At 39.1% G+C, this 13,262-nt stretch overlaps 1 protein-coding gene across 1 annotated transcript in view; it reads right to left on the bottom strand.

Annotated features, from left to right (window-relative positions):
• Positions 1-265: 265 nt before the first annotated feature.
• LOC139711294 (probable E3 ubiquitin-protein ligase HERC4) overlaps positions 266-13,262 on the bottom strand; it is a 32,685-nt gene continuing 19,688 nt past the window's right edge. Inside the window, exons 15-20 of the mRNA XM_071623199.1 lie at positions 12,355-12,450; positions 10,887-11,005; positions 9,452-9,652; positions 7,712-7,895; positions 5,397-5,499; positions 266-3,366 (exon numbers count right to left, since the gene is read on the bottom strand). Of these exons, the coding sequence (XP_071479300.1) occupies positions 3,158-3,366; positions 5,397-5,499; positions 7,712-7,895; positions 9,452-9,652; positions 10,887-11,005; positions 12,355-12,450 (912 nt within the window). The 3' untranslated portion in view covers positions 266-3,157. The remainder of the gene's footprint in view (positions 3,367-5,396; positions 5,500-7,711; positions 7,896-9,451; positions 9,653-10,886; positions 11,006-12,354; positions 12,451-13,262) is intronic.

The following is a 13,262-nucleotide window of genomic DNA, read 5'->3' as shown; positions in this document are numbered from 1 at the left end:
CCCCCCCCCCCCCCCCCCCCCCCCCCCACAGTCGGGTCTTCATCTTTACCGTATGCATTTCTGGATTTTCAGGGAAAAGGGGTATATTTTAGGGGCTCAAATTGGGCAAAAATCTCTCCAAATAATGGTTGAAGTAGGAGGTCTTTTAGTGTCTTTTTTTTTCCTGAAATACTTTTAATTAGGGAAAGTTTTGAAATCTTTTTTGAAAAATCCTGAAATAAGGTCCCAAATAAGGTTGGTTTCCCCCCCCCCCCCAAAAAAAAAAAAAAAAAAAAAATCTGAAATAGGGGTAGTCCTTGGTTGGCATTTGCCTCACGAATGTGCGAACTGTGTATGTTTTGCCACAAAACATGCCTGGCTGGCCTTCTTTTTGCAGGGCATTTTTTGCACATGCACCACATGTACGTTAGGTTACTTGTACATATGCACGCAGGCTTCCCTTCCAGGAGCCCTTTATAGGGGGTCAAATCTATCCCAATTACATCCTTGAAGAAGGAATCTCTAAGAATCTGTAACAAGGATACTTGTATAGATGACCGCCTAAGTGGGGGGCAGGGTTTCCTACACATTGGTTCAATTTCAGAAATTGCCCAACTTCACTGACTGATTTGTATGATGATGTTAAATGACTGAAAAAAAAATCTTCCATAAAATCACTTTGAAAATTATGTTGCCATTACCAAGAGATATAATGACCATATCACAACCAAGTAATAATCAACCATATTCTGAATGATGTATTCCAACACTCCTGTCTTTGGAAAATGTTAAGTATGGAAATATAGGGTCACTCACTTCTGCAAAGCATTTAGTGCTTATCTTAACCCGTTGAGGACGGTTTGATTTTGCTACAACACGCATTTCCCATAGATACTTGCCCGAGTATACTCGGGACTCGTCCTCAACGGGTTAAATGCTGCCGGTAATCATTCCTAAGCTTAGTATTCACACAATATCAGAGACTGTTAAAGTTACATGGAGGTCAATGCCGATCTGATTTTTTGAAGTAGAACATTGTTACACAGCTCCTCTGATTAAGACACATCATGTATTTCCTTTCTCTTGGTTACTTATGACCTTTCTAGGTTTAAAAATCAGTCAACACATTGAATACACATGTATCCACACCATATCCATGTACAAGTGTATTTCAGTCTGAATTTGATCTTATCTACAGAAATATGAACCAGCAAACATCATAGTAATCAAAGCTTCATGCACAGTACTGATCACGTTATACACAAAACTCATAATCTGGTGTATCTATTCAGCTTTCAAACTACAACTCTTTTCTAAAAAGGACCGAAAATGTTTTTTTTTTTTTTTTTTAATGCAAAATCTGCAGAAGAATCAGATTTCAGTTTTGTTCATCTCTGTTTTTGATTGCTGTATAATACAACAGTGCAGACAGTGAAGTTTTCTCAAGTTGTCAAAAGTGTTTGATATACAATTTTTCTTCTCAAGCAATTTTTAAAGAAGCAGCCCTCATTTGAAAATTTCAGAACAGAGGAAAAGAAAAATGAAAAAACCCACAAATGTACAAAAAGTACGCAGTAGTTCCTTCGAAGTGTAAGAGCATGCTGTGAATGAATTCTCTAGTTTGATTTCTGTCTTTTTCAACCCGTTGAGGACGGGCTAATTTTGCTTCAACACGTATTTTCCATAGACCCTTGCCCAAGTATACTTGGGATTCCTTCTCAACAGGTTAATGGCACAAAGCATCTAGGGGTACCCTGATCATCACTTATGCAACCAAAAGAATATCTTAACATTTGCTATATATTTTACAATAATATCTCTACTATTCTTTTTCAGATTACTTGTTAACACACACAAAAACCCTTCCAAACCAATCTTTCAGTGACATCATCTGTCAGTCACTCGCAAAGTACTGATATGCTTAACAAAAGACATTGGGATGCACCTGCCCCTAGACTGAGCACAACTTGCATGTTTCCCCATAATGTCTTTAGTTAATCTCATTATCAACTGGTATATAATTTGTCATTAATTTAGTATTGTTAGCACTACTATTATTACTTTTGTCATTATTGTTGCCTATTCATTTTTCATTCTTTTGAGTACAGACTTCGATTTAACATTACATATGAATGAAAATATTTTCAGTTAAAACACTCTTTCTTCCATTACTCATTGCTATTTTAATGGAGCCATAATAGTTTTCACAAAACAGGCAGCTAAACCATACGGAAAGGCAGTACCTGAATAGATGCAGTGTGATAATATAACGGTACTATGGATCAATCAAGCTTTATGCGGCAATGGATGAGTATAAAAAAACTTTTATGAGCCTTCTGATACCAGAAATCATTAATTTCGCCAGTCCACGGGTACATCGAATCAGCCATTTCATTCACATGAATCTGATGTCTATTGTATGACAACCTACAACAATTTGAAACATAATACAGCAAAGGTGTGATTCCTTTTGCTTTTAGTTTAGCTTAGTTTTGTTTGAATGAACTGATATCATCTAGTCAAGAGGATCAACAGAAAGGCAAAGTTCTTGACAATATGCTGAGTCATTTAACACAGATTTTTGTTTACTGAAATGGATATATAAACCCTTCCGTATCACATACTGACGTATGTCTCAAGAAAAAAAAACCACCAAGTAAACAAGAGAATAAAAAGATAGTAAAAAGAAGGAGAAAGAAAAAAACATGCTAAATAACAAACCTTTATCAGTTTATGTGAAAATGCACTTAATTTGAACATACCAGACTCTTGTATGTCATTTAGTTAATTTCTCTTGTTTGTTATGTAAGTTGGACAAAATCAGTATGGGGAAACAATGTAACAGTCCCTTGAGACCAATGTCATACATTGGAAGGAAAGAGGATAAACTTATCACTGCCGACTGACAGATACATTTCAGATTTCTTTGCCAGTGAGCTCATCAAGCATGCCAGGGGCTGAACACATCAGCACAAAAAGGTCACTGAGACGTTTGAAGATCTTCACGGCAGTTGTGACGACCTTAATGGTGCCGCAGCATTAATCCGTGGTGGTTCGGCCATGCAGGCCCCATTATTGTTGGTATGAAAGCAGTAAACAGCTGCATATTCGCAGTCCATCGGTGGTGTGATCGACACCTGGTCAACGTCCAGCAGAAGCACTATCCATCTCCGTCTGCCTACACCAATCCGAATCCCTCAGTGTGCTCAACGGCCGTCAGCAGCTTTTCCTTGAGGACCTCTTTGGAGGTGTACATGGGCAGGTCCAGGAGGTTGAAGCACGTGTGGGCCACTGGTAAGAACTGCTCCCCTCCCTTCACGGGCTGGAAGATGACCCGCAGACTCTTCAAGCCCTGGATTGGGACGTGGTCGCTGCCCGTCAGAAACGCTGTTATTGTTGTTGGGTTAAAGATTGGTGAGATACATGTACACAAGGAAAAAGGAAACACAGGTGCACATATGTTTAACTATCCCCTAAAAATGATGAGAGCTAGAAAGGCAAAAATGCTGTTCAGAACCCTTGGATTTATCATCTGGTTTTACATGACAAAGGCTTGAATCCCCTTTGACAACAAATCTACAATCTACAGAGTGACTCTAATGGAAAACTACTTCAAAACAGGGGAGCATTGCCATTTACTGAATGGTACATTTCGTTGCTACTGCACAGACAAAGCATAAATTCAACCGTGAGAATGAGTATGAGAACTGCAACACATTATTTTTCCTTGTTTGTTTATTCATGGGGAATAATCGATTAACAGCTTGGTCAGGGGTACATGTAGCTTAACCACTATTACTGTCAAATACACGTGTAGATACAAAGGCTATTGGAAATCCTAAAATGATGTGTTCCACACATTGAGCACTTCAAATTGGGCACTACACACAGAGTGTCAGGCAAGAGAGAGTGTGAGCCAAAGCAGAGTGTTCACTGCAATGAGTGCATGAAATACAAAAAGAGAAACAAAAACAACCAAGCAAAATATCACTTAAGGTGATTAATACCCCCGCCCCGTGACGACAGTCTTACCCAAGGAATGATCTTTCCTTGATCTTCTGCCATTTAAATGCCGTTACCAAAAACACGTATGTCTTGCACATCTTCCCACCAAGACTATTGTGTGTGCCACATTTCATAAGCTTTTGTCAAAAACTGAGGAAGTAGTTCAATCCACAAGATCTTTCCTTGATCTTCCACCATTAATATGCCGTTACCATGGCAACGCAGCTTCCGACATGTCCAAAAAATATGTCTTGCACATTTTCCCACCAAGACCAATGTGTGTGCCACATTTCATAAGCTTCAGTCGAATACAGAGGAAGGAGTTCAATCCGCAAGATCTTTCCTTGATCTTCTGCCATTTATATGCCGTTACCATGGCAACGCAGCTTCCGACACGTCCGAAAAATATGTCTTCCACATCTTCCCACCAAGATCAAGGTGTGTGCCACATTTCATAAGCTTTGGTCAAAAAATGAGGAAGTAGTTAAATCCGCAAGATCTTTCCTTGATCTTCTGCCATTAATATGCCGTTACCATGGCAACGTACTTTCGGGTACTGTCAAAAAATGCGTCTTGCACATCTACAACCAAAGGCACACATCTGTACCAAGTTTCATGGAAATTGGGCAAAAACTGAGGAAGTAGTTTGCAACACAAAATTTTCCATCATTTTGGCTCATAATATGTGAGCTGTTACCATGGCAACATACTTTTTGTCACTGTCAAGAAATGTGTCATGCTGACCTATATCCTAAGACAAACATTCAATATGAATTCCATGAGAATTGGAAGAACACTGATGAAGCAGTTTTGCCATGAAGCATTTTGCCCTATATTTTACCAATAACATGCCGTTACCATGGCAACACACTTTTTGCCACTGCGGAAATATGTGTCTTGCACATTAACATATTCAGATGAACATCTGTACCTAATTTCATAAAAATTGATCACAAACTGTGGGAGGAGTTAGCGACGCAAGATTTGTACCCATTTTTGCCCATAATATGCCATTACCATGGCAACGTACTTTCGGGTAATGTCAAAAAATACGTCTTGCACATCTACAACCCAAGGCACACATCTGTGCCAAGTTTTATGGGAATCGGTTGAAAACTGAGGAAGTAGTTCGCGACGCAAGATTTGCAACGGACCGACCGCCCGACCGCCCGACCGCCCGACCGCCCGCCCGCCGCGCCCGACTGCCCGACCGTCTGCTGATTCCCATATACCCCCTTCAAACTTTGATTGGCGGGGGTATAACAAATCAACGGAAACAGATGTTTAAAGGCTTGTTGGGTAAAACCCTCTGATCTCATTTTGCGGACAATCACATCCACCTGTACCAGCACCCTTTTGGATCTCAAAAAGCGATATTTTGTTGCTGCCGTGTGCTTTGAACGTCTACTTACTCAGGAATTTCTTCTTGTTTTCGACAGACATCTCCCTGAAGACCTGCCAGAACAGCTTGATGGTCTCGTGGTAGGGATGGTACTCCCCTTTGTACTCAACGCTCTGAATGAAAATAAACAAGTGGCAAATGATATCATCACATACACCGTACAAACACAAACTTGGCTGTGAGAAGTACCAGACCTCTGCTAATTTTTGGGGAAGTACCCTTCAAATCATTATCCAGTATAAAAGGTAGTTGTAGAATTTTGAAGAACTGCCTCCTAAATTGTAAGGGGGTAAAAAGCACTAGCACATGGTGAGGGAATTGCTGTAAAAGTGGCTTCTTTCGCGTACAGAAACTTTTGCGGTTTCCATCGGTGCCGACTTTTTCGCGTGTGTTTAAATTCGCGGTCGGTAATGACAGCATTGTAACAAGCGACGAGTTCAAAACATTTTCGCGTGATGTTAAATTTGCGGTTCAACCTCAAAGCGCGAAAAGCGCGAAAATAAAACCACCGCAAAAGAAAACACTTTTACAGTATCTCATTCAGCTCATATAGAAAATGTCTCTTCAAATTCAGTGGTTGTTAGGGGAAATCTTCACAGAAAAGCCATTACACAAATGAAATAGATGATATCAAAACAAAGATCTGCAAAAGTATGGGCAGTATTGGAATAGCAGTATTAAAGAGAGTTAAGACAGTTCACATATCATCAAACATGGCATCCTATGGATACAACAACTTGGTCAAATGACCTTGACTTTGCATCCCTTTGTAGAATTCATCAATTTGAAATATGTGACCCTGCACCTCAAAATGAACATAAAGTCGCACACACTGATTTTGCGTGAGGACTGAAAATAAGTGAAATGGGTCAACCTAGCCGAACTTGACTTTTTCATATTTTCTGAAAGAGCGGGTCTTCTTTTACACTATGCTAAAATTTGGTATCATAAAACGGACACGAAAGTGTGTTTTTTTAAGCAGTTCATCTCAAACATTTTGGAAGAATAGTGTGATTAGGTGTGTCTTTAGAATCCCTTTTTCATTTCTGAAAAACCTTGTCCACACTCTTCACTTTCAACTCTAATAACTTTTGAAAGGATAGTTCTACTGCTTTGAAAGTTGGTGTTAATTATGGACAGAATGTGTTAATGAGGCATGCTTAATTTCAGTTTAATCTGATAATCCCTTCATTGTTGTTACTCTGGTGGCTTACTTCCTGTTTATTGTCCCATTCATTGCACAGCCAGCACAGTTTGGTAAAGATTAAGCGCTTGAATAGACACTGTACTTCAGAGCCTCTTTTCTCAGTTCACACTTTTCCTGAGTTTGTGCTTTCTTTCCAATATTTAGATAGGTTAGGAAAGTCCATTTGATATGAGTTATACATCATTTTAAAGCTTAAAGTCTGCTCTTTCAGAATATGGTCTTAACTAAAAATTGATGTCTGGCGACTTTTTGTTTGTTTCGAGGTGCAGGGTCACATATATATAAAACCAATCATATACAATTACTTTTTATCTGCATCAATAATAACACACAGATCCAGAGAGATACAAACACTGCAATGCACAATGATCATGTTCGAAGAATGTAAAGCTCAATGTGACGAAAACTGTGTCTTGTTACACACATATATTCTTCAGTGCACTCCACCTACCACTGCATCTCGTACTTGTGTGTGTGCGCACACATATTTTACGCATACACTGTACATATACATGCAGAGAGTGTGCTAGGAGTATTGTACAGCCCAATGCATACATGACATCATCATGACGTACAGCAGGTGTTAGGCAATCTGATGCTGTGATTGGCTTTCTACGAGGGAATTCCCCATCTTCACACACTCAGGCATAATGTACATGAATACAGAACGTGTCACATATATACACACACAGCATTATGAAGAACATGTTCAAGCTTTCCACACAAAACACATGCTTGCCATAACCACATACAAATTGTACCAACCCACAGACAATCGTGACACGATTGCAAACTAGACAATCTATACATTTACTAATTCTAACATCCATCAAGAAACACATTCTTGATATTGGATTTCACTGGCGAGAAACACCTTCTTACCCATAAAGGTGAGATATTCCCTCACACACATTACCAGGTTATCAGTATTAACGTTGAAACATGATAATGTAATCCCATATGAGCAAATTAATGTCTTCATGTTATGCTTGTTTCATGCATACTGATACAACAAGATATTGGCTATAACGAGGAAAATAACTCGGTCCCGACTTTTATGTTGTATCGAGTTTCCCCCGCGTATGGAAAAGAGAGGAGGATGCATTGAGATGACAAACCTCCTCGAATTCCTCCCAATTGAGGTCTTCCTTTCCAACTACCATGGACATCAGCTCCTGGGGATGGAAGAACCTGAGGATGCGGATCCCCACCACATCCAGGAAGCCGGTAATGAACGCGTCAAACTTCTCCCTGATGGACCCGTTCAGCACGTACTCGACGTATGCATCCACATACTGCTGTCTGGGGAGGACAGATCAGATGAATGAAAATATTTGAGGTTATCAACACTTACTATGCTACAGTTACGTAAGTTAAGTTGATATACCTACATAAAATCTAATTTGGATCAATCATGTGGTTTAAAGGCCATGACAAGAGAGGCCTGTAGTTTTGTCTAAATAAACACAACACCAAAAGCAGGTGACTGCACTGTAGATGTAGCAGCAGCAACACAAGATGAGTTTGACAATTTTTGTAGGATATTCCAGAAACAGAAGTATGTCTTGCTAGCTTCACAACTGCACAAGGGAAAAAAACAAACAAAACAAAAACAAACTATCAGCATTTTAAGGTTTGTGTTCAGTTTGTAGTCTTTGTAGGGGTCTGCTAAGCTTTCATATGTCATTGAAAGAGTAGCTTATAACTCCTCTTTTTCTGAGGTCTTCAAAACAAGTACAGTAAATACTATCTGGATGTTCGTGCTGATTGTGCATACAGAACTAAATAGCAGGGGTCAGCACGAGAAGTCACCTCTTATGGGCTGCTCCAGGTGTTTGATTTGCCCACGCACACGCTAACAAACAATACAGCCACTCCACTATGGGGGCAAATGTCTCAAGTTGTTCATCGAGAAATGTCCGACGAATTACTCTACACCAAGATCGGTCTATAGTTTTCTCTTGAATTGTTCCTTATCGTCCCTTGGGTAACAAGACTGCATATCTCAATTGGCATGTACAGTTTGACCTCGATTATCCGGCCATGTCGGGACCGGCGCTCATCTGGATAAGCGAATTGGCCGGATATGGGAGACATAATGTTAATGTATATAGCTGCCGTCCAAGCTGCCGTCCCAGTGCACTGGCAGCTAGGCAAGTAGCGTACCCCGCAACGGTGGTGTAATCTATGCTAGCCTGCACAAAATTGTAGTCCCTTCTTCACAAAAATGAAGTATATCTTTATGTGAAAATCATACATGTTTTACCTCATTAGATATTGAGAAACCTATCATGCATATCTTATAAAATCAGTGAAATAGATCCATGAAAATCACCTTTTTTTCTCAATTTTTGGATGAAAAAAAAAAAGTAATTCACTGCGTGAACGCGTCCAGATAACAGAGATTTCCGGATAAAAGGAGTCCGGATAATCGAGGTCGAACTGTATTCAAAAGTCTCCAAACTGAGTTTGAATTCCAAACACACTGATTTGTATTCTAAAACATTACCATTATTAATGGAATCCAAACCAATTTTTCAACATTACGTAATATGAACTTTGATTATTTCTTTTTTGTGAAAACATTGTGAAAATTGACAATTTTTTCTCACTCTCCAGAAAATTTGTGATTTTTGAGTTATGAGGTCTTGTCACGCCAGGGATTTGTATGAGGTTAATTATACATTGTACATCCACAGCTCTTCTATGCACGAGTTCTTTTAGTATTTGTGAGAAGATATGTGGCATATATGACATATTGAAGTTTTGAATGGGTATGCAGGGTTCTTTACACAGTACAACAAGTGAGTGTAGAACAATGATGAAGGCTTAATATATCAGAATGGATGACGTCGTACCTATTCTGGAATGACACCTCTATCTGCCCTCCGTTGGGGACGAGGTCCGTGGTCTGCACCTGGCCAAAGTTGTCCTCGTCGATCTGGAAGACGAGTGGGAAGGTGTCGCTGAAGCTCTCCTCATCTTCGTAGTCCAACATGGCCTGCAGGTTGTGGGCCACTTGAGGCTCCAGCTGCTTGAAGTCCTCTAGGGTCGTCTTCCTGGAGGGGCACATACAAATAATGTAGCATGATATTAAGCACAGGCTGTGGGATCTACATAAACCTGCACTGCATAAACGTACCAGCTACTCTTAGGGGCATCTGAATTTACATGCAAAGTCATCTGGGTGTGGTTAGCGGATATGATGACGATGAAGATGATGATCAAACTATTTCTATTTCTTCTTCTACTGTTGCTACTACTACTACTGCTGCTGCTAATACTACTGCTACTACTACTACTACTACTACTACTACTGTACTACTACTACTACTACTACTACTAACTACTACTACTACACTACTACTACTACTACTACTACTACTACTACTACTACTACTACTACTACTACTACTACTACTACTACTACTACTACTACTACCTACTACTACCTACTACTACTACTACTATTAGTACTACTACTGCTACTACTACTGATGGTGATAACAGCAACAATTAATAACAATAACAGCAATAATGATGACGATGAAATGATGATAATAAACAACAATAAAAATTACATAAATGGCAAAAAGCAGTCTGAAGTCACCCAATGTGACAAAAATGTATTGGAGGGGGAATAACCACAACATAACAACTGAGCATTAGACCACTGACTGGTATTCAGGTATGGAAGTAAAGGCATGATGTGAATGACGAAATTAACACGGGTTCAACGCACCAGCCCAACTATTAAGAAGAATATCTGTCGGAAAGTATGCAGCAACTAGAGAAGCACTCTGAGAGCGCAGACCTATGCCAAGCCACTAATTTCCACCAATGATCTTGTTCTTCCATAGAGATTAGTAATTTCCACCCATACATATGCATGCTCAAAATTGCCAGATTTCCCAATATAGAAGCCTTTTGTTAAGTCATCAACCCTCAGCTGCATGGCGCGCCTCACCCTAGCAGAAACTAGAGCACGCTCTTTAGTGCGCGTATAAAAACCTAAAAAATGCGCAGCTTGAACTCCCAATTTCATTGACCCTACCTACCAAAATATTGGAAAACCTTCATAAAATCCATAAAAATTTCTGGATCACAACCAAAATTTAATCATCTGTTCCTTGTGTCACTCTCAACCATTCCTGCAAGTTTCATCCAAATCTGTGCACAACTTTTTGAGTTATTTTGTACACAGATAAACAAACCAACAAACAAACCAACGGTAATGAAAACATAACCGCCCCCCTTGGCGGAGGTAATAATGCTCACTTTGGGCACGCTTACCTCTTAAGAAGCTTCTTGTAGAGGGCAAGAGGGAAGGGGAGTGAGATGATGGTGTGGTTATAGATGGCAAGCCCACAGACCAGCCCCACCAGGTGGAACATCCTGTCTTCTTCAAACGTCTAGAGTGAGATATATTGTAGCATTGCTGGGTGTCAGTAAGGCAGTAATCAGTAAATGTTTGTTACATCATTCATGCAGCTACATACTGAATATGCCATACTGTATACACTGATTGAGAGGTCTTTATTTTCGCGAAGTCTTTATTTTCGCGAATTTCGCGATTCAGGTGCTATTTGCAAAATTAAAGACATGCAAATGTAATGACTCTGATCCCGAATTATGAATGTGCCGCACACGTATACATTTTTCCGTTCAGTACAGTACTCCACAATCGCGAATTTAACCACTCGCGACATTGTTGTGAAGTCCCGATTTGCAAAAATTTAGACTTGCTGAATAGGTTAGAAGTAGGTTCAAGATTAGGATCAGGGTTAGGGTCAGGGGAAGGGTCATCGTCCTGGATGTAATTGCCCTAGAACCTTTTTTTGCCCATTGGGACTTCCAAACAATTTTGTAAGCATCTAAATTTGCAATCACATAGAACAGCAATATACGGAGGAATATGCACACATGTCACATTCATGTCAAGATCAGAATGAATAATTTCTTGTCGAGTTAAATTCACGAATACCGTCCGACTTGCAAAACTTGCAAAAATAAAAACCTTGTGAAATACACAGCATAAACAGTATTTTGTAAGGTTCTTTCATTTTTGCGAATTTTGTCAGTTAGGTGCTACTTGTGAATTTAGTAGCATGCAAAAAAAAAAAATATTATAAACAGTGAAGAAAAAACCCTCTGTAAAAACAGTAAAATAAACTCTGATCCTAATTAGAATGTAACACACACATTTACATCTCTCTGTCCATTACTGTACTCCACGATAGTGACCACTTGTAAAACTGTTGGTAAGTCCCAATTTGTGAAAAACTAGACATGCTAAACACAGGGCGTATACAGTGCATGATTGTCAAACTGCTTGAAACAAGATATTCATTCCTTTTTTAAAAAAATAATTCATAGCAGCAATGATGCCCCCTGAAATAGAAGGCAAAGATTCCATCTACAGATACATGAGTGATTATCAAATAGCTCAATGAAAAATTTCACATTCTTCTTAATTTCCTACAATTTACTTGATATTGATAATACAATATCTGTAAGACTTGTCAAGCAATGATTTAAAAATGTATGTAAATAAGTATTCAAAAGATAGGCTATGTTCATAAGCAATCATTAACTTTTCTGCATATAATTTCATTCAATGTCCTGCAATTTGAATTAGACTGTAATGCATGGCATCTACCCACTTTGTTGGTTTGTATCTCATATGTAATATATAATTATGAAAAGTGACAACTTTATGTATATAGAATATCACATTAATTGAAATGTCTAATTTTCTCACTTTGCTGTTGAACCAGATTTTTCCTGAATCCTCATATGTCTTGAACATGCCGTATTTCTGATCCAGAAATTCCCTCATGATCAGCATGAAGAACTCCTGGTGAAAAAAAAAAGAAGGAAAAAGAAAAGAATGAAGGCAATAAAGATGCTTTACTGAGATATGTGCATTAAGACTTGGAAAGCATGAAAATTTCTCCTTCACAAACATGAAACCAAATTTAATGTTAATCTTTAATTTTTGATTGTCATGCTTCCACCACTTACTTTATCTTGGCAAAGAACATTCTGCTAAATAGCAAAAATCGCTAAAACAATCTACACATACTCCATAAATTTTCCAAGTATAGCTACTCATGGTCTTTAACAGATATGCAATGATTTACTTTATAGAAGTATTCTGCATATGCAAAGGAATATACCATGCTTGTTTGTTTTATTTTCCATCTGAGAAGATGGCTGTAGAGCCCATATTCAGCTGCAATAGCTGGTCTTCCATGGGGTCCAGTTGGCTGTGAGGCGGGACCATGTCACTGGGCTATGCACCCTGCTCTTTATGATGAATGAATGAATGAAGTTGGATCTTTTACATGCATGAGTTGTGACTCTCTCACACACGGGACCTCCACTTTATGTCCTGTTTGAAGAACAGAGTGTTTTGCCCCCTTATTACTAGGGGACAGTATGATTACACACAAAATAGCTCAGTTAGACTCGGGAATTGAACCCAGGTACTTTGGTTCTGTAGGCAGACATGTTGCGGACTGAGTAAATTCAAAGCCCACATTGGACTGCTCTGCAGTCCAACACAGATTCTTAGCAAGAAAGATGTAATCTAACAATTTGAATTCAGGTCATCTTCTTCCCTAGATGCATCAGCCTGCAGTATATCAGATTCACACTCATCTATAG

The sequence above is a fragment of the Diadema antillarum genome, unplaced genomic scaffold, assembly GCF_040938485.1.
Source record: "Diadema antillarum isolate AM-2024a unplaced genomic scaffold, OU_Dant_1.0 seq00001638_RagTag, whole genome shotgun sequence".
Lineage (NCBI taxonomy): Eukaryota > Metazoa > Echinodermata > Echinoidea > Diadematoida > Diadematidae > Diadema > Diadema antillarum.
Note: the sequence above shows the minus strand (reverse complement) of the source record. Positions and strands in the feature narration are given on the sequence as shown.